This window comes from Tympanuchus pallidicinctus, unplaced genomic scaffold (assembly GCF_026119805.1).
Source record: "Tympanuchus pallidicinctus isolate F22 unplaced genomic scaffold, pur_lepc_1.0 scaffold9, whole genome shotgun sequence".
NCBI classification, from domain to species: Eukaryota; Metazoa; Chordata; class Aves; order Galliformes; family Phasianidae; genus Tympanuchus; species Tympanuchus pallidicinctus.
Window position 1 is genome coordinate 13,440,386 of NW_026294813.1, and position 26,725 is coordinate 13,467,110.

At 40.4% G+C, this 26,725-nt stretch overlaps 1 protein-coding gene across 1 annotated transcript in view; it reads left to right on the forward strand.

Moving 5' to 3' along the window:
- Positions 1-801: 801 nt before the first annotated feature.
- The window catches only part of ADAMTS12 (ADAM metallopeptidase with thrombospondin type 1 motif 12), a 171,349-nt gene continuing 145,425 nt past the window's right edge, over positions 802-26,725 (forward strand). Inside the window, exons 1-2 of the mRNA XM_052670556.1 lie at positions 802-1,001; positions 5,880-6,241. Coding sequence (XP_052526516.1) covers positions 890-1,001; positions 5,880-6,241 — 474 coding nt within the window. The 5' untranslated portion in view covers positions 802-889. The remainder of the gene's footprint in view (positions 1,002-5,879; positions 6,242-26,725) is intronic.

The following is a 26,725-nucleotide window of genomic DNA, read 5'->3' on the forward strand; positions in this document are numbered from 1 at the left end:
TTATCTACTTGACTTACAGAACTTCCACTGTCTGCATGGTACAATGAGTTAATCACCGTTATGTACTCAATACAAAAGCACAGACCCTTCCCACTGTCTAAACAAATAGTTATCCACCAAGGAGGTTACCAAGCATAACAATATTGCCACAGACTGTATAAGGATGATCTTCGAGATCCCCTCCAGTCCAAACCATTCTATGATTCTGTGAGGCAGGGGTTGCATTTTTTAATCCTTGGAGAAGAGTAGAAAGCACCAGCTAAAAACAAATGTTAAGGTGACTAGAGGCCTTCCCCATGATGGACCAGAGCAACACCAGAGCCACTGAGAGAAATTACACGGAGGCTGCCCCATAGCTGCCGAGGTGCCATGCGCTCAGCGGCCTCTTGGCATCTTCCAGCTTCTCAAGCATCGCCTCTTCGGTGGGAAACACGTTATCTATCAGCGTGCATCGTGCCTAGGTGTAGAACTCGCCCCTGTGAGCGGGGCTGCCTTATGGGAGCGGGGGCGAAGGGCTGCTTCCTTCCCATGGCCTTTCACTGGGGACGCGGCAGGGCCGCCTGGCTGGTGCGGGCCGGTCCTCACGGCCCCCGCCGCATGAGGCGGGCAGAAGGGCCGGCAGCCCCCGCCCGCCGCCGGTCCGGTTCGATCCGCTCCGCTCCGCTCCGCTCCTCTCGGGCGCGTGAACCCCCCGGCGGCTCCAAGGCGCGGGGAGGGGGGTGAACCCTCTTCCTCCCGGCCCTCCTTCCTCCGCGGGCAGAAATCAGACACCGGGACGGCCCCGCGCAGCCCTTCTGGGGAGCGGCGCCGGAGTGCGGGCGGTGCCGGGAGGCCGCTCCGCCGCTGCCCGGCCATGCCGCGGCCCGGCTGAGCGCAGCCCTCCCGCAACATGCCATGCGTCCCGCCTAGCTGGGCGGCGAGCGGCTCATTCTGGCTTCTCGTCCTTCACGTCCCGGCGCTGTGCGGGACGGCCGGGTCGCTTTTCCCCGACGGAAGGCAAGGTCAGTAAGACGCGGGCGGAGAGAGCTCCGAAGGGAAGGAGGGATGGAGGGAGGCGGCCGGGGCGGGTTTGTCCGCTTTTGCTGTTTTTCTGCTGTTACCCAGGCAGGAGAAACTGAAATACGCCGTACTCCGGCCCCGCCGTAGTTCTGTCGGCGCTGCGCTGTTGCGGAGCGTGAGCTCCGGACGCTGCCCGTGCGGTGCTGCCGGGGCTGCCGCGAGACTTTGAATTAAACTTTTACAGGGTAAAGCACAGCTCTCACAGCTTCCTGTTGGTTTTTGGAAGTCATTGAGTTGTGCTATGTAGATAAAGACATTGCTGCATCCCATGTTTTGCTCATGTTCCTCATTAGGAATCATCTCCTAATTAACAGTGTCATTTCTTAATACTAAACTGAAAGAGATTTCTGATTATTTTTATCACTTCTGTACTGCAGCAGCTTGGATTGGTGTTAATAGGATTTAGCCTGGCTTTGTTAGGACAATTTGCAGAAGTTTTGCTCCTCCAGATGGGGAAAAAAAAAAAAAAAAAAGCAATCAAGTATTAATCCCATACATTTGCAGAGTAAGCCTTATCATCAGAGGATGAATGGCTGAATACAAGTATCCTGCACTCGCAGCTCACCAGGTACCAACTCCTTCAACCTAAGTCTTGTTTAGGATGAGAGGTTATGGGCTCATGTTGTGCCAGTAGGGGGGAAGGGGGCGGGCAGGGGGGTTTAGATTGGATGTTACGAAATACTTTGCCTTGGAACAGGCTGCCCAGGGAGGTGATGGTCTCACCATCCCTGGGTGTGTTCAAAAACTATGTGGCATTTGGGGACGTGGTTTAGAGTGTGTTCTGGTGGTGAGCTGGTCACTGGACTTCGTGATACTACCTGTCTTTCCAGCCTAAATGATTCTATGGTTCTGTATGCACTGAGGACAGTAGGTTAAGGCTGAGCATTTGTGTACTAGAGAAGCCTCTTGTTGAACACTACCCTGGCCTGACTTCCACAGGTGGCTTAACTTTACCATATCCATTTACAGCTGCTGGACATCTAGGGTAGCATAACTTAGGAATTCTCTACTGTTTCCAGTTTAAGGAGAGCTGAGAGAAGAGGAAAGTCATTAGCTGGAAAACTCTGCCAAGTCATCAAAATCTTGAAAGAGTAGAAGAAAATTTTGTTTTCTGAAAGTCCTCCTGATCAAATCAACACCTGTGGTGCTGTCAGCGGAAGAGTGTGTGCACGGAGAAGGTCTTCTGTGTCCCTCAGAGATGTTGGAAGGAAATGGTTGTTAAATAAACTTTTTGGAAAGTGAGCAACAGTTATCCTGAAGTTAGTTTCTGTTGAATTCACTTACACTGATTGAATACAATCATTTCTGTCCCTCAGAAAGGACAGGGGTAGCTCCATTTGCACTTTGGCAGCTGTTTATTTCCCAGATATTTAGAAATGGATATAGAATTATCTTCATTTATAGGCACTGAATGCTAAAATTTAATGAACTGTGCATAAAGGGACAGTTCAAAATATTATTCTTTTCCTGAGGAAGACAGAGTGCAGATGGAGGTAAGAGTGAAGCGTGCGACATCTAGGACTGAAACAGCATAGCTGTTAGATGTGTATTTTCACTTGGCATCCATGGTATGACTGATCAGACAATTAATGTTGCTACGTGACCAAGGGCTCCCTGGATGGCTGTTCTCCAGGATGGGTCTTTTCATAGGAGGAGTATTTCCTGCGTGCAGAGCCTTTCTCTGGCTCAGGGAGTCTCCTGCCAGAGATGAGCAACATTATTTCCTATCCCAGGGGATCAGATGGTTTGAGGGGCAGATGCAGATGGGCTACAGAGATGAAGATGAGTCAATGCAAGTGATGATGTGTCACATTTTAAAGGAATGTTTTCAGAAGAACATATTTTCCGCCTAAAATAAATTGTACATTTTCTGTCCCATGTGACAGACAGTGACTGTTTTTTTTTTTCTCTTCCCCTGTTTATCTGCTCTCTGTACAGCAGTTCTTAATATAGGCAGTACTCTGCCACATGTTTTTCAAGTCACAGAAATTGCAGGGTCTGTAGGGAGGGTTCCACAAATGATTTAATCAATTCTTAGTTTTCTTATGCAAGCCCAATGGGCCTGGGGCTGGTTAGTTTCTCTGTCTGAAATGACCCTTGCATGCACTGTGATATCAAGGCAAAGAGCTGATTGAACATGTATGACCTGCTTAATGTGATGCTGTGGTACTGCTTAGGGCAATGATGCCAGCCAGCATGCCCAAATGGCAGTTGTGGGAAGACAAAATGTTCTCCACACTGGTGCTACCTAAGCCTAAATGGAGATCTTCCAATTCCTCGCCTGCAGATCCTGAGCGGGCCACTTGGTGGGACAGACTTCCCTGGAGGGCAAGGAAGGCATGCCAGCCCTGAGGCTCATCTGTGGTCCTGGGATATATCCATTTCCCTCTGCTCATGTTTGCTGGCAGTAGGTTTTGTGGGAGCCCATAATGCTTTAATTGAGAAGGAAGTTTCAGGAAGTCAGTGTTGAAGAATTACAGCCCTTATTCTACTGAGGTGAGGACTGCATGTGTGAAGTTATTCTCTCAGTTGCTGCTTCCTTTTCATTGTTATTCTTTCCCAGAAGAGCAGAAAGGTATTATCAAAATTGTGTCTCCTATCTTTGTTTAAGACTTGTCTCCAGCTAGAGAGTTTGAGTGGTTAGCCTCAGCATGGAGCTTAGTAAGTTGTTCTAATATTGATAGGTTTGCCTTTGCTAACAATTGATAATGATTACTCGCAGAAATACCTTTCGCCTCATCTTGTTAAGCTTTATTGTGTTGTAATCTTATTCCCTATGGTCTTTTGCAGACTTTTAAATAATTCATTTCTGTGGTTATATTATTGTATAATATTATTTCAGCATAATTTCACTCTCCAGTGACTAACATTCAGAGATGAGTATTGAAAGAGTGGATGAAAGAAGTTAGACTTCTCTGCTTTGATAACCTTGTTGGCAACAGATGCTTAAGCATTATTTCTAGTTTTTCTGACAATGTCTAAATTGCCCTAGCATCTGCACACTAATTTCTATAGCAATGAAATAAGAAACTTCATTAAACACTTAAACAATGTCCAAAACTGCAAGTCTTTGGACTTGAATGGAGCTTAACAGTTGAGCCACAACAAATTAAGGTCAAGTCATCATTCCATGAATTGGGCTGAAAAGCAGGCAAATGGGAGCTTGATCTTCCAGGATACTCTATTCACCCTGCCTTTGATTGCACAGTGTAAGGCATGGAGGAAAATAGACAGGAATTTTGTAACATCTTCTGCAGGCAAGGTGTGTTTTGGGGTTTCTTCTCTTTTCCTGGTGCCCATTCTTCCATTGCACTGGACTGTTATGAAGGGAGGGGGACCCCAGGATAGTTTCAGCTGCTAAATTGCCAAGCAGCAGACACTTGCTTTGCTGTCAACAGGCTGTGTAAACTCTGGATAGGAGTATGTGGGTTGAGTTTTCAGCCTCTCATTTCCCACAGTGCTGATGCAGAAAAGGGCAGGAGGCATCTCTCAGAATTTGTTATAGGAATGAGTCTCCCCATTTGTGATACCTGCAGCTATGAAGATTAAGAGCCCACTGCTGTGGTTTTCCTGGAAAGGCACAAAGTTACTGTAGGCTGCTGGCATGACTTGCACTAAAAAAAATATATTGTCTATTGTGTAGAAGAGTGATGAGCTTGTTTGTGAAACAGAAGATGCTACTGAGTAAAGACATATTGCCCTCATAGTTTTATGTATGTGCTGACAAGTCTGGTGTGTATTTTTCATTTTGTCTGTGTGTATGCATGTATGTTTTGGTTTTCAATTGGGAGTATTTCAGTGCATGTGTCTTGAGTGCACATGGCCTAAGGAAATATGAGCAGTCATGTCCCAGCTGCAGCTAGTGGGGATGAAGGAGATATCTTCCTTTCCAAAGGCAATGAATGCAGACAACAATTTGTCTTGGCATGATTTAGCCTATGAAGCTTTCAAAGTGTAGTCAGTGGAAAGAGAAGTGTATCTAGAAGTGTTATCTTAGCAGTCCTAGGGAGGAGTATGCGGCTCTGGAAATTTATGAAGCAGGTTAATTATTTTGTTAATTGGTTTAATAAATGAGATGATTCACTTTGTGAATGAGTGATTGAGAAAGGGGGAATTGAAGTAATGTGCATCCTCACAATTTCTTTTTGATGTTCAGCCTGTGATTTCTTGGGCTGAAGTCAGTTATGCCAGCTGAAGATCCTTCTTTTAGTTTACGAGTTCTTATGATTACAATTTACATAGTTTTATTATTTGCTTGGGACTTTTAAGGCTTAAACTAATTAAAAAAACAAACAAAACACCACAGCAAGAAGTCAGAAACAGCTGTACTGTATCATAGCAAGGGACAAGAAAGCCAGTGATGTTTTTCTCTGCTGGTTCCTAATTACTTCTTCTGGATCCTGATAAGGTTCTTATCCAGTCTTATCATGGTTGGCAATCCTCATGCAAAATTGCATAGTTACTTCATTCTCCTTCAAACCCTTTAAAATTCCTTCTTCTGCTGCAGCATCTGCCAAGGCTGAGGCTACTGATGTTCTTGCTGTTCCTGTAGCCCATAAAACCACTTAGTAGCATTTTCTTTATTTTTCCTAATTTATAAGGCTCCGTCTCCTGCTTAAAGTGGACAGGTTTCTGAATGTGTGGACACCATCTCCTTGATCAGAGCCTTTTGTGATGGGTATGCAAGATACAGTGTCAGCTCTTGTGCAGTATGGCTTGGTGGACCGCTGTCACTCTTGAGTTTTTCTTTAAACCACGTGATCTCTGAACAGGATTGCATTTACCGATTTTGCTTCTTTGTTTTTTCCCATTCATTTCAGGGCAATTTATCAAGACACTGCAAGAATACGAAGTGGTAGATCCAGCAAGAGTAGATGCAAATGGGCATTTTGTTTCTTTTAATTTACACCATCACATCTCAAACACAAGAAAGAAGAGAGATATCGACAAAAAAGAGAATGCAATATATTATAAAATTAACCACAAGGAGAAGGATCTGTTTTTCAACTTGACTATCCACATGGGATTTCTTTCCCACAACTACGTAGTAGAGAGGAGACATGGCAACCACAGTCGTGCGAAGATTGCAATGCACTCAGGAGTTCCTTGCCACTTTATTGGCACAGTATTGCAACCAGGTTCAGGGAGTGGAACAGCAGCAATCAGCACTTGCAATGGCTTGGTAAGTGATGTGGGGTTCTGGGCTAATTCTGGTGTCACTGGAACTAAGTGGAGCATTTATGAATGTGTGTGAACTTAAAAACTGGATGAACCTATCCAAAACTTTAGTGACACAATTCTCTAGAAGAATCAATTCAGTGTTTTGAGTGCAATTCCTGAAAAAGAGAAACAGGAGGTCACAAGCTAAAGCTGAGGACCCTTGGGGTTTACTATGAAAACTTTACTTTTACTGTTTTTTTTTTTCTCCAGTACTTTGAAATTTTTGCTATTATTTGAAGCTTTTTAGCTATTATTTGTTTTTCCACTATTCATTGTTTTGAGCCTGTTAGTAGTTGAAGTGCCTTTGCTGTGCACCTGGAATGCTATTCTTCCAAAAGGACTGTAGCTCAAGTGCACCAGAATTTCTTTACAAACTGAATCAGCAGGTGGTAGCTGGGACAGATGGAAGAGCTGTATTATAACTTCAAAAATAAATGTTTGGTTAGATGAAACCTTAGCCAGGGCTTTAAATTCAAACCTGAATCAAACATAGGCATCCTTCATTCAAAGGAATACTTCCAAGTCTAGAGCTTGAAGTTTTTTATTTCTCAGTAAGCTGTGGATCAAAGTGAGATAAGGAAGTGGAATCCTTGATTTTGTTGTGCTTTGTTTTTTATCAGTACTGTAGCTCAGGTTTCTAGTTCAAGAGAAAGAGGCTGTATGTATCTTTTGGAGGGGAATAGGAGACAAAGTGCCTGGATATGAATAAGGTGATATTTTAGGGAGCTCTTTAAAATGGCACATAGAGTGTGAGAGGTAAAATGCAAAGGGCTCTTAGAATATGCAAGCAGAGTGGAGTATACAGGCAGTATGTGCAGCCTGCATGTGCTTTAAAGCCTTGATCCTGGTGTGGTAATTGACAGTAGTTTAAAGTGGATAGAGCAGCACATTGACCCCTCTTGACCAATGCATCTTGGCCTGCAACAGGCTAAGGAATGGTGATTCACACTTAAGCCTGAATTCCTCAGCAAGGTGTCTGTAAAGTATATCTGTTCCTTGCCAACCTATTAGTATCCAAGTGAATTCCTTTCTGTTGGACTATTACTTGGTCAGTCTCAGCAGGAATGGAGATCAGGAATCTCCTTGGAAATTTTTCCAGTGGGGATCAATTTATGAACACCCCTCTGAATCTCCTTATGGTTCAAGGGTCGCTAAGGTAAAGATGGTATGAAGATAAGATTAGTTTCCTTGATTAATTTGTCATGTACTTTGCTGAAACATCTTGGTTAGTCATCATTAGAATGAAAATTTGAAAATGAAACAGTAGAACTTCATTATGCCTTCTGAAGTATTTTATCCACAGCAAGGATTTAGAGAATAATTTCTTAAATTAAATCATAAAGTCAGCCTGATATGGTTGCAGTTACAAACTTTTTTGAGGTTTGCTTTGATTTGAGGTTTTTCAAAGCAGTTGGCTAGTAGACAGGCCAGGGGATTTTTGACAAAGCACCTTATCCAAAAAACAGTCTCTCTTTTTTTTTTTTTTTTTTCAAAACTTAAACTTAGAAGACACAGAATCATAAATTAATTCAGATTGCAAGTGGCCTTAGGGGAAAACCACTATAGCTTTGATGGGGTGATTTATGAAGTTTGAAAATCTCTATTCTGAAGAAGTTTCAGTAGGATTTGGGTCTGAATCTCTTAATACCCTGAAGCACCACAAGCAGAGGAATGTAGTTTTTCTTGTCTTTCCTTGATTCTTCATAAGAGACTACATCACATGAAAACATACTAATCCTTTTTTATCAGCATTGAGAAATTGGCATGGTTTTATGATTACTGTTACGGATATTCCGCATCATAGCAGCATGTAGTAGACTGGGAGTTAAAGAGTTAATGCTCCAGTTCTCCAGATCACTTTTCATTTCCGTTTCTGTTCAGAGGGAAAGATAAAACTGTTTGCAAATCACAAGGCATGCCTCTTCCTCCCTTTCTTCCCCCCCTTTTTTTTCCCCTTTTGCTGCTCATCTCTGCAGTGTATTTGCTCCCTAGCCATCTCGCTTCAGCATTAAAGTAAGGCCTTTGGTTTTTGGCACTCGCTCATTTTATTTGATTTATTAGCTCCAATTCCATTTTATTATATTGTGTTACCTTGCATTCCAATGTAATAATTAATAAATTAACTTTCCTCCTCAGATTGTGGCCACTGTCTTGTTTTAGGTCCATCTCCCTTCCCTTTCTCTCCTTTCCACTTCCCCCTTTACTGGGAATGAGTCCATGGGTACCCCTGCCCCATTACCGAGCCCAAACAGCCCAGGAACCATTAACAGAAGTACAATTTCATTTTCAGGATGAAAACCTGAGATTTCTGAGCTGTTTGTGATGCCCTTCTTCCTCATGAGCTAATGGATAATTTTTTTTCTGTCCTAGAGCTCCTAGATTTTGCTCTTCAGCACCATATCTGTTTCTGCTTTTTTTTCTTTTTCCCTTTGTTTTTTCTCCTCCTAACTAGGAGATACTGTGTTTTTTTCACTAAAAATACATTTTCTGTTTATTCTTATGAGGGAGGGAGAACTGACAATAGATAAACACCATAGTATGGTTAAATATTGCTTGAGAAACTAGAAAACTATCCCTTGAGGAGAAATGGTAAGCTTATTTACTGTAGGAATTCTGAAACGACTTGATAAGAATAATATTACATTGGACAAGTTGATAAGTGCCTCCAGTGCTGAGATGTGAAGAAGAACAAGATGACAAAACAGTGTGGTTGGCAGATAGCTGCTTCCCAGAGTGTGTAGGCAGCAATAACTGCTGTGGGTATCCAGTACCATTCACGGGTAGGATCAGGCTCAGATTCAGCACCTCAGCTCACCACAGAAAACTGATTTCTGTTTTCTACCTCCCTTTTGCTTTTACTTTGATATATACTATTATTTCCAAGGCTGTGCTGTTATGAGCATCACTCATACAATGATTGTATAACTTTTATTTGTAACATATATCAGAATCAAATTTTCTCTTGAATAAACCATGTAAATGGACTGAACAACTGGAGTTTTCATTGGAGCTTCTAAGTCTCATTAACAAGTATGAGGCCCCATCTGGAGTACTGTGTCCAGGCCTGGAGTCCCCAGTGCAAGAAAGATGCAGAGCTATTATAGTGGGTCTAAGGAGGGCCACTAATATGATCAGAGGGCTGGAGCACCTCTCCTGTGATGAAAAGCTGTGGGAGCTGGGATTGTTTCGCTTGGAGAAGTCACCAGGGAGACCTCATTGATATCTTCCCATACGTGAAAGAATCTTACAAGCAGGGTAGGGACCAGATTTTTACACAGGTAGTGATAGGACAAGGGGGGATGGAATTAAAATGAAAGAGGTGAGGTTTAGGGTTAGATGTTAGGAAGTAATTTTTCACTCAGAGGCTGGTAAGACACTGGCACAGGCTGCCCAGAGAAGTTGTGGTTGCCCCTCTTTGGAAACATTCAAGGCTGGACTTGATGGGGCCTGGGCCTTCTGTTCTAGTGAATGGCAATCCTGCCCATGACAGGGGCATTAGAGCTAGATGATCTTGGAGGTCCCTTTCAACCCAAGCTGTTCTATGACTCTGTAAACTAATGATCAAGAAAGAGAAGCAATGTTTTCAAAACATGGGGAAAGCCTTTGCTCCTGATTTCAGTCAATATGGTGCTTTTTGGCTTGGGAATCATCATACTTGTGGCACGTGGGAGGAGAGCAGATATGAAATCTCTTTGGTATGGGAAAGTTGGCAAAGAGAAAGTAAAGGGAGGAAACGTTTCTGTTCTTGTCCCACTGTAGAAATAACATTTGGACAAGTCTTGGCATGCCATATAGGACACACTTCTAATAATGCTGTGTTTTCATGATGCCTTTCAGCAAAACATCACAATGAATTTTTCCCAACACTAATGCCTTAATTTTCAATTGTGTGTTATTCCTTGTGTAGCAGTTCAGGTTTGTGTGAGCCTAGCCTCTTACTGGGAATGGGAGGGAACAAAGCTCAGAAATAGAGTGAATGAATCTTGAGTTCATGCACTGAGTCCTGTAGGGAAGTTAATTTTTCTCTGGTAATCTATCCTCTTCGTTAGGAACAAGGCCCTCTTTTATTCATCAATATCTCAGTCACTGTTTATAGGATTTTTAGTTGACAGCATCATAAAGGCTTTGTTTCCTTGACCTTTATTGTCAGCGGACAGTTGCTATTGGACATCTGGTGATGTTTTAATCTTCAAAGACTCTTTAAACATTATCATGGAAATGGAAGAGCAGTAGAAGAACATTAGCATGGAAATCAAAAATGGTCTGTACCTTGTACCTGGTAAACTCTGAGGCCTTGCGTGACATTGAGTAGGTCAGCAGGTTGCCTCTGTCCTGATGGACGTGATTGTTTACCAGAAGTGCTGCTGCTGTTTGCTGCCCAGGCAACAGCAGTGCTGTACAAAGTCACGAAGTACTGTTTGCTTGTTTATTCCTCCTCCTGCCTCCCCCAAATCAGTACACAGCTTTTCCTTGGCAGTGGTGAGCAAGCAAACCAGATCTCTTACAGAGATCTCTGTACAGAATTAGGTCAAGTCTGCTGCTTGTGCTCAGGAATTTTAAGATTTTCTCCAGCTCAGTTCTTCCTTCTGTGCCCAGCCACAGACAGGACAGTCACCTGTTATCTCTTCTTGATGGCTGTATGACAGCTTTTCTTTATATGGAAGCTGGTGGGAGCTGCCAAACCTCTCTCTGCAGATTGGTGCATGCCCAGATGCTTGCAGCAAGCTTTTCATTGAAAATCAGAGCTGTGTTGAGTTCTGCTTATGTGAAACTGTTCTTATTGTGGCATAGTACCATATATGAGACCTGAAAACAAAATCTAGCACTTACGGAGTGTCACCTTACTTCTTAATCTCCATTCATCAGTATCATTTTCTCTTTCAATCTTGCTTCAATTTTGAGAAATGCAGCGTGATCACTTTCCCCTATATCCCAGGCAGTTTTTCTACTTAGTGTGAGATACCTTTTCCATGTTGATCTTCAGAGTATCATCTTTGCCCCACGTTGAACTGTCCTGAGCAGATACTGTAACAGCATTGCACTGATAGTGTGTTCTGCAAGATTAGTTTGATACCACTATTCTAGACTTTCCCACTCTTGTGGATGTAGAAAGCTTGCACCTGGTTGACAGATTTTGCGAAGGTAGTGTTTTCCTTAGAAAAGATTAGGAAGTAAAGAAATCCCTAGAACACTTTAATAACATTTTGTCTTAAAGTAATAGACAAAATACATCATTAAGCTTCTAACCACCTCTACATCTTTCAGTTTGTGAGGCTTGTTCATTGTGAAGAATGTGCTTGTTAACTTATTAAGGGTAGCTCTACAGCCTTGCAAAACTCCTGTTGGGCAAATTTTGCTTCTTTAGCCCAGAAAAATGGCAATATCTTTCTATTCCACTGTAGTATACTTGTGGCCAATAAAACTGTTTCTCTTGAAGAGCAAGTGGATTTTGATCATCACAAGTGGATAGATTTTTGGCAGTACAGATGTACACTTCTGGAAAGATCACATTTTGTTTTTTCTTAAGTTGCTCTTATGAACATACGAATTTTGATTCAGCACTGTTCCGTCACATGCAACTGTACAGCCCCATAACGTATTTGAAAAAACATGGAGTTTTGGTGGTTCCTATCTTAGGAGGTGCTGATGGTAATGAATTGAAGTGTATTACAGCTGTGCTACCTCAACAAGGAAGCTCCATTCCAATCTCCATGTCCTTCAAGATAAGTACACAAGTATTTTTCCAGGGGTCTCTTCTCCTTCTCTCATTCCTCTTGCTTTAAGGGCATCTGTCACTTCTTTCTTTGCTGTTCTCCAGCCTTATAGTATTTGGTAAATGGTGCTTGTGGTGAGAAGTGTGGCAGGTGACCTATTCGCTAGCTATGCCTCTTTATTTAGATGTCAGTGAAATCTCTGCAGCATCCTCTTTTGTCTTGTCCACACACTGGAGCTGAAAAGTATGAATGAGCAGTCTGGAGAGTGCCAGGCATGAAAGTGATCTGCCTACCTTTTTTTCCCTAGGGGATGGGGATTTCTCCATGCCTAGATATAATGAAGTTTGTGAAGTCTGGATGTTGCAACTTGATTTATTTTGCCATGTGTAAAGAGGGAAAGACCTACTCGGTAACTCCCAACTCTCTTTAATATCTACTGTACATTTCTTATTTGGGCAATAGTATGAAGCATTCTGGAAATGGAGTGTGGAAAAAAGTCATACAGTAAATCCAGTATTCCCTGGGCATCTGTCCTATGTCATGCTTTGTTTTCCACCCTTTTGTATGTAATAATATCTGGATATTCTCCTTGCTTGGCTTGTGTTGTGGGTTGTTTTTTGTTTTGTTTTTAAATTTTCCGATGAGAAACATTCAGAAGTAGGGTAGTTGTGGGTGGTGCTTTCTTTTTGTTAAACAGATAAATCATTCAAATTTGCAATAGCGTTTACTTCAGTACTTCAACATCATCCCCTTTCTTTGTGTGTGAAATCCAACTTCATCCATCTGCCAGCTCCCTTCCCCCCACTCTTTTGTCTGCAAAAATACTCTAATTGACAGGTCAAATGAATCTTATCCGTGATCGCAATACATGAGAATCCAGCTGTGTCAGTGGCTCCTGGTCCTGGCCTTGTCACCTTTGACCAGTGTGAAGTTGCTGCCCTGGAAACTGCGTTTGGCTGTAGCTTTTACAGTGTTGTTACCTATCAGTGAATCTGTCATTGACTGGCTAAGTTAAAGCACAAATTAGTTGCTAGTAACTGGTTTGAATGGAGTGCCCAGGATTAGACTGCCTTGCTCCTCCAAGATGTCTTTCTTCTGTATTTTCAGAAAAAAAGTTATTTATTGTGCAGTTTTAAGAAATCTTATTCTGTTATTTTTAACTCTGTGGCTACTAGCTATGTGATCTAGAATATCATTATGAAACTGCTTTCCAATCATGCTTCTGGTTTCCGTGAGTCTATCTAATGAATTGTCTTTGTGTGTATTTGTGTGGTTTCATGTATTTTGTTGATTTTTTTTTCCCCCCTGAAAATCTCCACTCATGATTTCATGTGTGGTGTTCCTAATAAAAAGCTTATAATTCACTTAGGGGAAGCTGTCGGTGTGTGACTTTAGACTACAGGTTCGTAACCTAGCAGTAAAAAATACACTTAATGCCTTTTTCTACTTGATTTTGTAATGCTATGAGGTTTGTAAGATTATCTGTTCTCCATTTTAGTATCTTTGCAAGTTTTCTGGCCAAACAGACTGATCTGTAAGAGAAGTAGAGGAATCAGATACTAAGTTCTCACAAATTTTGCTGGTACAGATGGGATCTTTTGATAAATGACATGACTGATAAACATACAATGGTTGACCAATGACTCAGCAGAACTATAACTTGCTGCTGAGGATGGCACAGTGCTACCTGTGGCCCAACTGAAACTGGGGAGGGCTGGAAGAGGAGATTCAAGAGAGACTAGAAAAAAAAGCTCTAAGAGGGGAACTGGAGCATGTGGGAAGCAAATCTGTGGAGAAAGCAGGTTTTGATTGTTCTGCTGTCTGTATAATTTTTTCTTAATCCATTTTCATGATGCTGAAAGGAAGCTTGCAGATTAACAGAGTTGTTTTCCTCGGTTGCCATATGAACAATGTGCTGTACCTGCTGCCCATCACAGCTTATGCATTGTATGTAATCACTGATGATGAGCATAAGGGGAGGAACTCATGCTTTCCTACATGCCCAGTGGTGCATATAATGTGACATTAATAAGGACAAATCTCACCAATTGTATGCCCTTTTTTTCCTAGCTGTTCAAAAGAAAAACAAAAGTACCATGAGAAGTTTGTCTTGCTCCTGTTCTGAGCAGATAAGCAGTGGCAGTAAGTTAGGTGGTAAACAGCCATAGGAATTAAAAACAACAGAGCAAAATACATTGTCTCCACTGCTAGCATTTAGAGGATAAATGACTGTGTTGCAGCTGCATGAGCATGGCTTCTTGTGGAGAGCAGGCCCTGCTGCCTCAGTTTGTCTGCTGGAGATGAGCAGCTGCAGGCCCTGAGGTGGGTCAGTAACAGTGGGCTATTATATGTATATAAGGTTTATTATATATATATACATCAGATGCACACATAAATGTGTATGTAGCTCTGTCTCGTGCTTTTGCATTAGGAAGACTTCTGTGCTGTTCTATGTATTGGTTATTATTGAGTCATGCCCAAATATACTGGGTTTCTCTAGCAGCTGAGGACTTTCCCAACCCATTTTTAAATTGAAACAGATTTCAAGTAGTCACTAATTTAGGATGGGATAATTATGTGCTTAATGTATACGCTGGCTCCCTACCATGCTCTGGTTAGAGACTCATCTGAAATTGCAAGCTTCAAAAATAACTAATTAAGTAATAACAATAATACTAATCTGGTCGTGTTGTCAAAGCAGTGGCTATGTTTAAATACATTCAGTTGTTTTCCAAGTTGCTCTGCTGGCAAGCAGAATGTTCCTGGTGAAACTGCTTAGGCTTCTGGATGCCTGTAAATGCTAACAGTAGACCTAAATCTGTTGTATGCTTATGCAAATAAGTACATATGTATTCATATTTTAAATATATACATGTACTGCTTGATTAGAGCACAATTATCTGTTTAATTTGATGCAATATTTATGGATTTGACTCATTTCCTTGTCTAGAGCCATCATGGACCAAATCTGCTAAAAGCAAAAGCACAGAGGCTGTTGGTAGGGCAAAAAAAAAAGGTCTATTTCACCCTCTATCTAACAATGTTTGCAAGTAAATATCTGGGGAAGAGTAAGATGAGAGTAGTGGGACATTTCCATTATGTTCATCTTTGCTTCTGTTTTCAGCTTTTATCAGACTTCTTGATATATTTCTTGCATGTTTTCATTCATGAATCTCCTAACAGATTCATCTTTCAGATACTTTCTTGGACTCCCCTGCACATTTAAAATGGTATAAAAGATATAACTTCTTTTGTTTTTACCAAGCTTTCTGTCAACTTCCTTTTAATGCCTTCTGAAATTACTGTTTTAGGGGACAGAATGAAAGATCAAACATTGATTACAGTGGCTTTGATGGTTTTATTCAGTGGCACAGTATATTTTGTATAACCCTTTTGTTTTCAGGTGATTCTGAACACCCGATACTTCTATTTTGGTAGCTGTCAAGCTGCTGTATACAAGCAGCTTTTGCTATGAAGATGTCACCTTGGGTTCCTGTTTCTCCAGAGCAGCAGGCAAGTCAGAGCCCATTTCTTAAGATGCACAGATGAGATTGTTTCTCTGCTGCTTTTACTCCTTTGCCATGCCGTAATGTACCACTTTTCATCAGTCTATAGTGAATTCGTACCTTTGTGCTTTGCCTTCTTGGTGAATTGTCATGAATGCTCACCACCTCCTGGGCAGCTATGTCTGCAACTTGTTATCTGTAGCTACAGGAGTATTTGGAGATTAAAAAGTGAGTTGTTGCTTGTCTTTGCATAGATCGTGTTTCTGAGCTCAACTTGTCAGAGGTTTTGTTACAGATTTCTTTCCAGTCGGCAGTTCACTATCACAGGAGACAGTAAAATGCAAAGGAAATGCAAGATAGAACTATATTAGATCCTGTGTAACAGACTGTAATTTTTAATCCAAAATGTAAATGCAAGGAAAGTTGCCATGAAGGAGGAGATCTACTTTTGGTTCCTTTGCGACATCATTACATGTCCATAGCTCTGGAGCTTAATGTAACTTAATAGTACAAGCAGGTATTTTTCTTCATTCTTGTTACCTGTGGTTTATGCCTTCATTTTCTATTCCCCCAAATATTCTCTGAGTTTGAGTTTATTAAAGAAATGAATCAAGACCTAGCCAGGTCCACTGTCTTTATGATTAGATCAGATCAAGCGAGTAGTGGATTAGGTATTAGGGGACAAAGCTTGTTTGCTTTTGGAAAAAACAATTTCTAAGTAATTTATTTTCCTCTTGCAGCAAATTCTTTGTTAGAAATTAACATGCTTCTACATTTGCAAGAGGAAATATAAATAATTTGTATTACTAAAAGAACTCACTAGGAGGATTTGTGAAGCAGAAATAATATTGGAGGTAGTTTTTAACTGTTACTGAACTGTTACATTGCAGTTCATGGACACTTATTTGAGAGAAGTCTCTACCAAAAATTAGACTATCAGTGAACACTTCTAGTAACTTCAGGTAACTACACATAATTTGCAGAGGTTTGTCACTGAACTCTGCTTTTTTTCCCCATGCTGCTTTTCCCACATTGTATAACTTCAAATGAAAATTCAGTTACACCTAAAATTAAATCTTATTTAGGATTTTCTCTCCTGGTATGTGGTTTTGGATACCTTCCTAAATAAAAGCTAACAAATCCACTATGTTTTGGACTTATGAAAAGTTTTGGAAAATTCTCCCAGCTTGCAGCTTGTTCGTCAAATTCTTTTAGATTATCTCAATCTGCACTTTTTTTTTTTTTTTTTTTTTTTTTTTTTTTTTTTTGGAGAACGGGTGGGAACTGACAGAAAATATCCACAGCTTTAAAGTACTTGGAATTCAGAAATATAACAACAAATTGTTGTTCTCAACTCATAACCTTCATTAATCAATCCCTGAATGGGTGCTTGTTACTTTTGGGCCGGATGTGAAGGCAGACAAATTAAAAGAATTTTCTTTGAGCTGTATTTCTATCATAGAAATACAGAAAATCCTCCTTATTTCTGTCTCCAGTGTGGAAGAACAAATTATATTGCAGTGGTCCCAAGCAAATGTGTCTGAGATCTTTGATGTTTTGAGTGTTGCACTATTGCTTACGGTTTGTACAATTGCGTGTGTAGTTCCAAAAATTTTTACATTTTTGCTTTCTCCTCAGGTCTTTCAAAAAGAAAACTTACATAGGCGATTCTTTTTGGAATTGTCACTTGCTGGTAATGACATATTTTAATACACCAGAAACTTATCAATCTTACATCACAGCTGCCTTAGACACTCTAGTAAGCAGTGCTGAAAGGCAGTATTTTTGCTGTGCTGCCCAGGTGCTGGAGGGACTGTGTCTTGAGATATTAATAGTAGTAGCATCTGTGGAAGCTGCAGAACTTAAAAACATTTACATTTAAATTCAGTTTGGTGCTGTTAACTCCACAGTAATCTCAGTACTGTGACTGCTCTGACCCTGCACAACTCCCTCAAATGCAGGCAGTTAAAGGAATGGAAAGAGCTTTGATAAAAATGCTTGGTGGGTATAAAATGTCCTTCACTGCTCCTTTGTGTCTTATGTCATAGTGTGGAGCCTTTTTTGTGCAGGACATGAGTGCAATACGAGGCTGTAAGTTTTCAAATAATGACATTAAGTTGGGTATGGAAAAAGCAGGTGAGGAATGTGTATGAGAGCCCGAGGGTTGAGCAAGCACCTGCAGACATGACATGCGTGGCTCAAGAATGCTCACAGTGAATCCTGTCCTCTGATGCCTAGAGGAGATATATTGTATGTAGTGCCTCTTTATCACTGCAATTAAAGTGATAGTGGCTTCACATTGTGGTCAGTGCATGAGAGGACTGCATTTTTTTCATAACATGATTTTTTTTTTTTTGTATGCCTTTTCTGTATGCCAGTTGACACAAAAAAGAAGCACGTCTGAAGGAGTGCGGTATAATGGCAGGTGGCTGCCAGACTAACTGGGGTATGGTATAAAGTGAAGAAGAATGTAGAATAAAACCAATGAATCCCAGCACTGTGACTCACAGAGGACAGCATTTGGATATCTTTGGGATGTGCAGGTTTCTGGTGTGTCGTTCCTTCAGGAAAGGGAAAATATAACATCTTGGAAGAGCTCCAAACTTGACTCAAGAATGCTCACAGTGAATCCTGTCCTCTGATGCCTAGAGGAGATATATTGTATGTAGTGCCTCTTTATCACTGCAATTAAAGTGATAGTGGCTTCACATTGTGGTCAGTGGCTTTGTACTGAAGTGTCATATATAAAGGAGGAAAACATTAATGAAAGAAAACTGTTCATTGTAGCATCACCAAAATGTTTGCTTCCAATTCTGCCGTGCCAGCTCTGCAATATGGCATATTGTACCAGCTGCCAGAGTAAAATTACCCATGTAGTTGCTGCATTTCACCTGCACTGTGCTCTAGCTACTATATCTTTCATCTGTGGCTCCATAATGTCAAGGAAGATTATCTGTATATTTTGTACTTATGGGTATTAAGCATGTAATATTTGCCCTTCTCAGTCTTTCTGCTGTGTTAAGCACAGAAAACAAACAGGATGAGGAAACTGTGCTTATCTTAATGAGGCATTATAATTTCATACATTTCATATATATATATATATGTATATATATATCATTCTTGAATAGGTAAGAGTTTTGTGTTTCTGAATCTGCTGTGTTATTGCTTCTTTTTTTCACAGTGGACTGTCAGGTGTCATTCTGCTAGCTTAAAAAACATTTTTATATTGTGCCAAGTAAGATAATAAAGTACTAGATTTAATACTGGAACTCTTTAGATCTGTTGGAATTACATGCAGTAGTTTGTAGCTGTGAAGTTGTGCTCCAGCTTATGGGCCTGATTTTTGTTTCTGTAGATCCATTCTATTATGGGTGCACATAATTTTCAAAAGGGAAAGTGCTTGATAATGATGAAGTCTCAAAAGGTGGTAGCTAGAGGGATAAGATACTTAAAAGCTATGGAGCTTTGTTTAATAAGTTTTTGGAAGCTCAATACAAATGACGATTCATAATTTTTGTTGTCTTATGTGAAAAAAAAAAAGGAAAAAGAAGCTACTGGAAATAAAGATTTAGAATAAAAATAAGTGAACAGAAAACCAAATTTTTTCTTGAAAATGTAATGATTGCTGGTAAAGAAGGAATTAACGTTGGCAAGATGACAGGAAAAGTGGTTCTAAGCAAAAATTGTCTTGAAGAAAAACTTGTCAAAGGTGCAGAAATTGGGTGCTTTTTCAAAGTTTTCAGAATCATAAAGTATTCCAATGATTTTTCTTTCAAGGTGTGTGTTTGGATGAGAGTAAAAGAAATGGTTGGAGGAGATAAGGCTGCAATAGAGGGACCATGTTACTCAATGAAAAATGATATCTCACCAACTGTGAGGCACGATCTGTCACTTACATTGACCTTAGAAGGTGGATAAATGTGAGACAATTAGTACAGCAATATAGAAAATAGGTCAAATGTGGAATTGGTGGAGAAAAAGTTTACTTTGTATGTGATGAGAATGTGGTCTTTGATTCCTTTATGGAAGATTGCCAGAATATCTTGAGGTCAGGGATTGTGTCATTTCATCCTCACGTAGTTCTTATAGCCTTTCTGTAAGAGCATGAGTGTCTGAAGGGCTCTGTGCTATAATTCATGTCTAGCCATTCTTGTGTTCCTGCAGCATGAGGAATTTACCAGCTTTTCATCAAGCTAGAGTATTGTTGCAGCCTATCTTTTTGATAATCTAGAAACCCTCATCTTCAATGTTGAGTTGTGCATAGTGGAGAAAAAGCATCTGGCTGCCATGAGATTTCAGGATTTCTTTTGAGAACTAAGTCTTCCTGGCTCTGTCTGTGATGTGATCTCTGAATGTCTTTTTTGTTTCTTTTACCTCAGATTTTTATCTGTGTTTAAGTCCTGTCCATGTTTATGCTGATAACAGAATATTTGAACTGCGTTTTCTACATATTTTCATTTTTCATTTTCATTTTCTTCTTCATTTTCCTAATAACGCACAACTGAAAGAAAACTGTTTTTTCCCTAACAGTTTTTTTCAGTTGTCCATTTTGAGTTGCTCAATACTTTCTGACAGCTTTTGTTATGTAGTTTAATTAAAATAAAGCCTGGTAGCAAATATTTGGAAAAATAATGACAGGAATATTTAATGTTTCTTGTGTGACAGCACAGAGAGAGAGCTACTGTTATTTCTTCTAAGTAGGATCACAGTCTCAACAGGTTGAAAAAGGATAAGTTAAAGCAGTACAGGTTTCTCCTCACACAGAGAAATGTATGGTTCTTTTCTGCTAGCAAAGCCACAGGGAGAGCATGCCACTTGTTTATCCAATTAAGTGTTCTCTATCAACTGAGGAAATGGATTTCACTTAGCTTTGGAGAGGCGTTCAGAAGTCTGAGAATAGTAGTAATTTGGCAAAAAGATGCCAGGGAGAGCAATAAAACTTAAACATCCATTATCACTCTGAGGGGCAATCCAAATCTAAGAAGGGAACAAAACTGAGTGCAAATTAGCTGTGACTAACTGCAAAGCCCCTGCCTGCGTTAATTATTATTGTCTTCCAAGAAAAGGGTTGAAAGGGTATTAAGAACCAAGCACACTGACTTCTTATCCAGGTGAACTTTTAAGGCTATCAAATTTGTGTTGTAGCAGTGCTCTGAGTGCTTTGCTTTTCATTAGAACGAAAGATGATCTCCAACTCTGTAGCACTATCTTTTTGGTTATTCTTCTTTAGGGAAGATGGTAGAGCAGGTTTTGACATAGTTTTTCTTGTTATGCACATGAATGAGGCATTATATGGTGCCTGCTCCAATTAAATTGATTATCGCAACACTTCTCAAGAAAAGCACACGATAAGCTCCTTGAATGACAGGTATATTAAGATGTAAACCAACCACCCTCTCTGTGTTCCACTTACTTATGGAGACCAACATTAGCAAAACTGAGTTGTATTTTTCACTCTTGGATAAGTGTTCTGTGTTTTTTCTGAAGAGTTTCTGTTCTTTGGAGTTTCTTAACTCTATGTTCTGGGGCTGCTTTTATTTATTTATTCATTTTTCTTAACAGTCTTGGAACAAAATTAAAGAATATTAATGAAGTTTATGTAAGACCCAAAGTGGGAAGATCTCATCAGTACAGAGATCGACTAGGATGCTGTTTTTCTAAAATAGATGGTGTCTGAACTGAAATTCTAAGGAGGAGAATTCAAGTGTCATAGCCTAGAGTGTTTAATCATAAATTTGAAAAATAACAGGAATTTGCATTCAAAAAATTTTCTTCGGTTTGAAATATAAACTAAGAATTAAATACACTGTCTGATGCCAACATAGCTTATTACCAACATGATATTGCCTTGCAAAATGTCATAGATGATCTTAAGCTGATCAGAGATTAGAAAAATAGAGAAAAAATATGTTCAAAGTTTTATTTAGAACAAAACAGACATCACCGTTTGAAAAAAGTGGGGGAAGAATGAGTAGGATGTATCATATTCTACTATTTTCTTGGTGTCGGCATTTGTCAGTTCTTGGTAATGGTAGGGTGGGAGATATAGATCTGAGTCAGTCCTGCTTTTCTTATGTGAAACTTAGTTTATATGATGGAGAATTGGCAGCTAGATCTGCCAACTCAGGGTTTTCTTTCAAGCTTTGTTTCTAGCAAGGCTAGAGTATTGCTTTGGGTGCTCAGAGCAGAGAGTTTTGTGAGGATTCGCAGACTCTTGGAACACACGGGCTGACATTCCTGGGAAGACCTGGACAACAGACAAAGAGTAAACAAGCTTTGAAGTTAGAGCAAAATCAATTATTTGACTATGGAAGATGATTTAGGCATACTTGAACAAACGAGGGTGGGATTTTGAGAAGGCAAGACACATCCTGTTAGTGCTGCTCTGATATCTGATGATATATATCCTATATTCTTCACAAGTAATCTTCATTTACTTCATCTTTATCATTTTTTAAGGTTGTGGAAGCCAAATTTAGTGTAACCCTGTGAGGTATAGCGTGACTGCATTTGGTATGAGTCTGGGTAATGGAACGTATATAAATAAAACCAGCACCTTTCCAGCACCTCAAAATACTTCTGAACCAAAAGAGACACTTCATGTAAGCTAAACTCAAGGATTAAATGAAGAGAGACAGAATAGAGAAGAGATAAAGGAAAGAAAGAACATAAAGGAGAAAGAAAAAAAAAAGTGTGGGAGAGAAGAAAAATGAGGAGTGTTGTTTATGTAGGTGATTACAGAAAAGATCTTGGCAGCCATAAAGTTCATAAAGTTGTCTGGGATCTGTTATACACCCTGCACTGCCTCAGTTTCTGTATATAGGACAAAAGGAGAGAGAGCCAAGAACTGCTCTTCCAGGGTTTGTGTCAGGAAGCACTTAGCAGCAGTGTGCATCAGGAGAATCTGCTTGCAAGTGGCTTTATTGGGGAACATAGTTAATTAAGGAGAACACAGCAAAACCTTATAGCTTTTAAAACAATAGCAAAATAACCAAAAGGCACTCTGCTTTTCATTAGACTTGTAGCATAATCCTCTGATACTTTCAGTCACAGGCAGCAAGATATGGGTACCACAGTGTTGCTCCTGTGGCAACTGGCAGAGCACCAGCCTCTGTATGGCTGATTCTGGCAGAAAACATTCTTGGCAAAAAGCATAAAAAGTTTCAAACTTACTTTTTTCAGGCAGCCCTGTCTGTCTGCCTTCCCATCTGGGAAATTCTGTTCCCTAGTATTATGTTTCTCTACTGATCACTGGTAATAGCAAGCGAAAATGATACACATCCTGAAAACAGGCTTCACATGAGAGCATCTCTGATCACTCTAGGTCTGCTCAAATATTATCCTGTTCTGATCAGATTTCTGCTCAGCTTCTCTGCTTCAGGAAACCCAGAGCGTCCAGCTCACAGAGGTAAAGAGATCATCTCAGTGCTATGACATGTGAAGGGTGCAGTGCTCATGGCAGTATGTGTGTTGGCATTTGGCGCAGTAAAGTGGGGGAGACAAGTATAAGCTCCAGACAGGACATGGGAAGATTTTTATAACCTCTTTCATTGTTGCATTCTGAAATGAGCTGCCATACTTCCAGCTGGCACAAATACATTGCGCACATGCCCACTGTGGAGTGCAGCTTCTGGGGAGCAGTGGTCGTGTGGTGCACTCTGCTGCGTGTGGCCAGAGCCACAGAAAGGCAGTGTCTGCGTGTACTGGTGTTCTAGACTGAATGCAGAGAGTTTCTGATTTGTTCAAGCAGGAAGCACTAAAGAAGTCCGTGGTAATTTTACTCAAAAATACCAAGCAAGAAGAAGGTCCTCCTAATGTTTTCCATTTAGTCCAGTCACACTGTACTGACTGTGTTCTGTATCCATGAGCAATGTGCATTAGAATATGTGATGCCTAAATTAAGATCTGTCTTGACAAATCTTTGCCATAACTTTGTTTTTTCTCTTCTTGAGTGGCGTACTGATGCTAAGTAGCTTTGTGAATGCAATCCTGTAATGCAGTGCCAGCTTCACTGGGTGTGACTGTCATCTGCAATACTCTGCTGTGTGTGGTACAGCTCAGCTCTTCTTTGTTCATTGCTTGCTCTCACTTCTGTTACTCCCTCTGACCACTGCTTGCTGCTGGGACTGACTGCTTGTGTGGCCTCTCTGGACTGAAAACCAAAAGGGAGATGGTTTTGGAGGCATGTTGAGGCACCCTTTTATCAGTCTCATCCTTCTTCTCTTCCACAAAGTGCGGTGGTGCTGCCCTTCTGGGTGTCAGAAGTGTTGTAGTGGGCTTTTTGAGGGTAGAATTCTCATACGTTGCAGGAGTGTTAGTCTAAATACAGCCTCTGAATGTTGTAAAGAAATAGGCTCGAATTACTGCCTATCATCTTTTGTTGGTATCTCCCAGAGAGATATACTTGCTTGTCTGCAAGAGAAGAGTAAACCTAAGCGCTGTCCAGAATACTCTGAAACTCACTGACTCTTTGTCCGAAAGGCTTAATTGTACTACAGCTTTTTGTATTATCGCGTGTCTTTTTGGTGTTGGTTTCATGAAGGATTCAAATTCTCTGATTTCTATTGCTGAAACAAGATGTCTCTTACACCACTTCATTATGTGATCACAATGCATTAGAGTTGCAGATAGACAAGCCTGGGCATCATGTACTTGCATGGTAAATTCTGTAACATAAGAGTCACATTAACTTTTTGAGTTCAGAGAATTACTTTCTGAAGAGCTTTCCAGGGCTGTAAAGGCTATTGGGGACACCTTTCACTTTAAGAAGTTACTGGGAAAGTATGTCTGGCAGTAAACTATTTACTTTCTGGCTGGGATTCTGTTATGTATGGCTTACATTATGTTTAGTCAGACAGCATACATACTGCTCATTCTGTAGTCTCTGCTTTTCTTTTGCTTTTTTTTTTTTTTTTTCTTTTGAAATGTAAGTTTGTGCTCCAGGGGCTGTGCTAGGAAAAGAGAGGGGTGAAGACGATGCTGACAAGTAATTCTAATAGTTTTGCTCTGTGAGTGTTGGGCAATATCACAGAAAATACACTTGTAGTGCTACCAGATCTGTCTTGTGTAGAAGGCTGAGACAAAGACCATCTCTGTTTTCCTCTATTGCTAAAACATCAAAGAATGAAATGCGCTATCTCTGTTTTCTGCAGTAGTATAAAACTTAATGGATGCCTTGTAACACAGTTCTTCATTTTCTATTATGCATCATTAGTAGTTTCATGCTGTTGTTACAATAGGAAAAGAGACAGTAGTCCTGGTTGATTTACTCAGTGGTTTCTTAATCATTAACTGTGCCAGATTTCCCCCCACCGTCAGTAAAGTGGGTGGAACTGCTCATACTACAGCCAAGAAGGGATGCTGAACTCAGAGATGGAAATGGAGTTGTGATAGTTACCAGCAGGGTGAGCAGGTATAGCACTTGTCCACAGTCACTGAAACCCTTGCTACTTTTTCTTTGCTATCTCTATGAGCAGAAGCCAGTTCTCAGTCAAATCAGCCTTAAGGTTTCTGGCTTCCAAAACCGCACAGCTGGCTCCTCCGCCTGATCCTATGGTGTTGTCCTCTCTGCTCTTATCTTCCAGGAAATGTGTTCCCTTTCTGATGTCTTCTCCTATCTCATTAACCACTGCCCTAGAAGATCAAGTATATTGTGAAGTTATTTAAAATGGAAAGCTGTGAAATACAAATTAGAAGTGGTGCTTAAAATGCTTAGTGTTTGCATTTGCACATGACTTACTATGTACAAGGGCTATTTAAGCAGCAGTAGAGCAGCAGTTTGGCATAGTGTCTCCAGGGGGATTTGGAGTATGAGAACAGCAGAGATGTTTGTCAGAAGCAAAACAACACATCCTGAGCCATAAAAGCTCGTAAGGATATTTGCAAAAGGCAGGCACAGTTAAGGAACAAATTCTGCTCTTGTTGCTTGTAATGAGTAGTTCCTGACTGGCTCAACTTCTTCAAAGTTCTTAAAGGGAATGTATGCTCATTTTTTTTTTTTCTAGTACAGTGCCAAATTGCAGAAGCTGAGAAGTTTCTTGGCATGGCTGGACTTTGGGAAGACTTTAAGAGAAGCCACATTTCTCACTTGCTGGCCAACTGCCCTTACACCCCAAAGTTGGTCAGATAATGGGAGCTGATGGGAATCAAGGTGCTGCCTGGAGAATGGAAGGAAGGATGGCACAATCTGGCTTCAGAAGTTGTACTGTTGTTTCCTGCATCCTTCACTGTTACATTACCATTTGATGGCAGGAATTAGCAGACTGAACTCAAAGGCGGTTGAAGTGAAAGTTGGAACAGTTGAACATCTCACAGCATTTATCTTCATTGTAACACTTCCATGCCTCTCTGGATTGTAAACTTAGTTTGCAGACTGGATTGTTAACTCTAGTTTGCAGAGTGTAGTGGTGTAGAGGGGCTCACTTGATTTCACTCATAGCAAAGTTTATATAAGACACCCTGATGCTGCAGATGCAAGGAGATAAATTTTGGTATCTGGCTGCATGCTTCACCTCTTTTCTTTTGAATCACAAGAAGCAGCATTTGGCAGGTTCTTGTCAGAAATGTGAATGTGAAATGAGAGTACAGTGTTTTCTGTACAGTATAGACCTTGCATTGCCTGTTCTTAAGACTTATGGTAGTTTTTGAATGATCTGTAGTAAATAGTAAAGTCCAGTATCTTACTTCTTATTTGTCTTACTACTTAATTTGTCTGGCAGGGTCAATATGTATTTTGTTCCCACTATTCTTGGTGGGACTTTTTTGTTTGCTTGTTGTGTTGTGGTTTTTTGTTTTTGTTTTTTAATTACTGGGCTGCCTTCTTAAAATGCTATGAGTAGAAGTTTAGTTCTGACAGAAGGGTGCAAAAGAGGAAAGTTGTGTTTCAAGATGAGGTTGAGTTTGATTTAATTTTTTTTCCATTTTTTACTTCTTTATTCCTATTTTGAAGTATAGTGACTCGATGGGAATGATGTATTTCAGAAAAACTCTTTTCATGTGGAAGTAATCTCTCAAAAAATTTGGGTGTGATTGTTGTGTAATAACAATAACAAACACTTTATGTTTTACAATAAGAGTTTAATAGAGAGAGAAGTTCAGGCTTTGCTGTGTTAGTGGCAATTATATGGTGGTTAAGTGGTGTTGTACTTGAAGTCTGATATTTTGATCTTATGAGATACATTCTTGTGCCACTGTTCCCAGTGGGGAGAGCAGAGTTGCATGAAG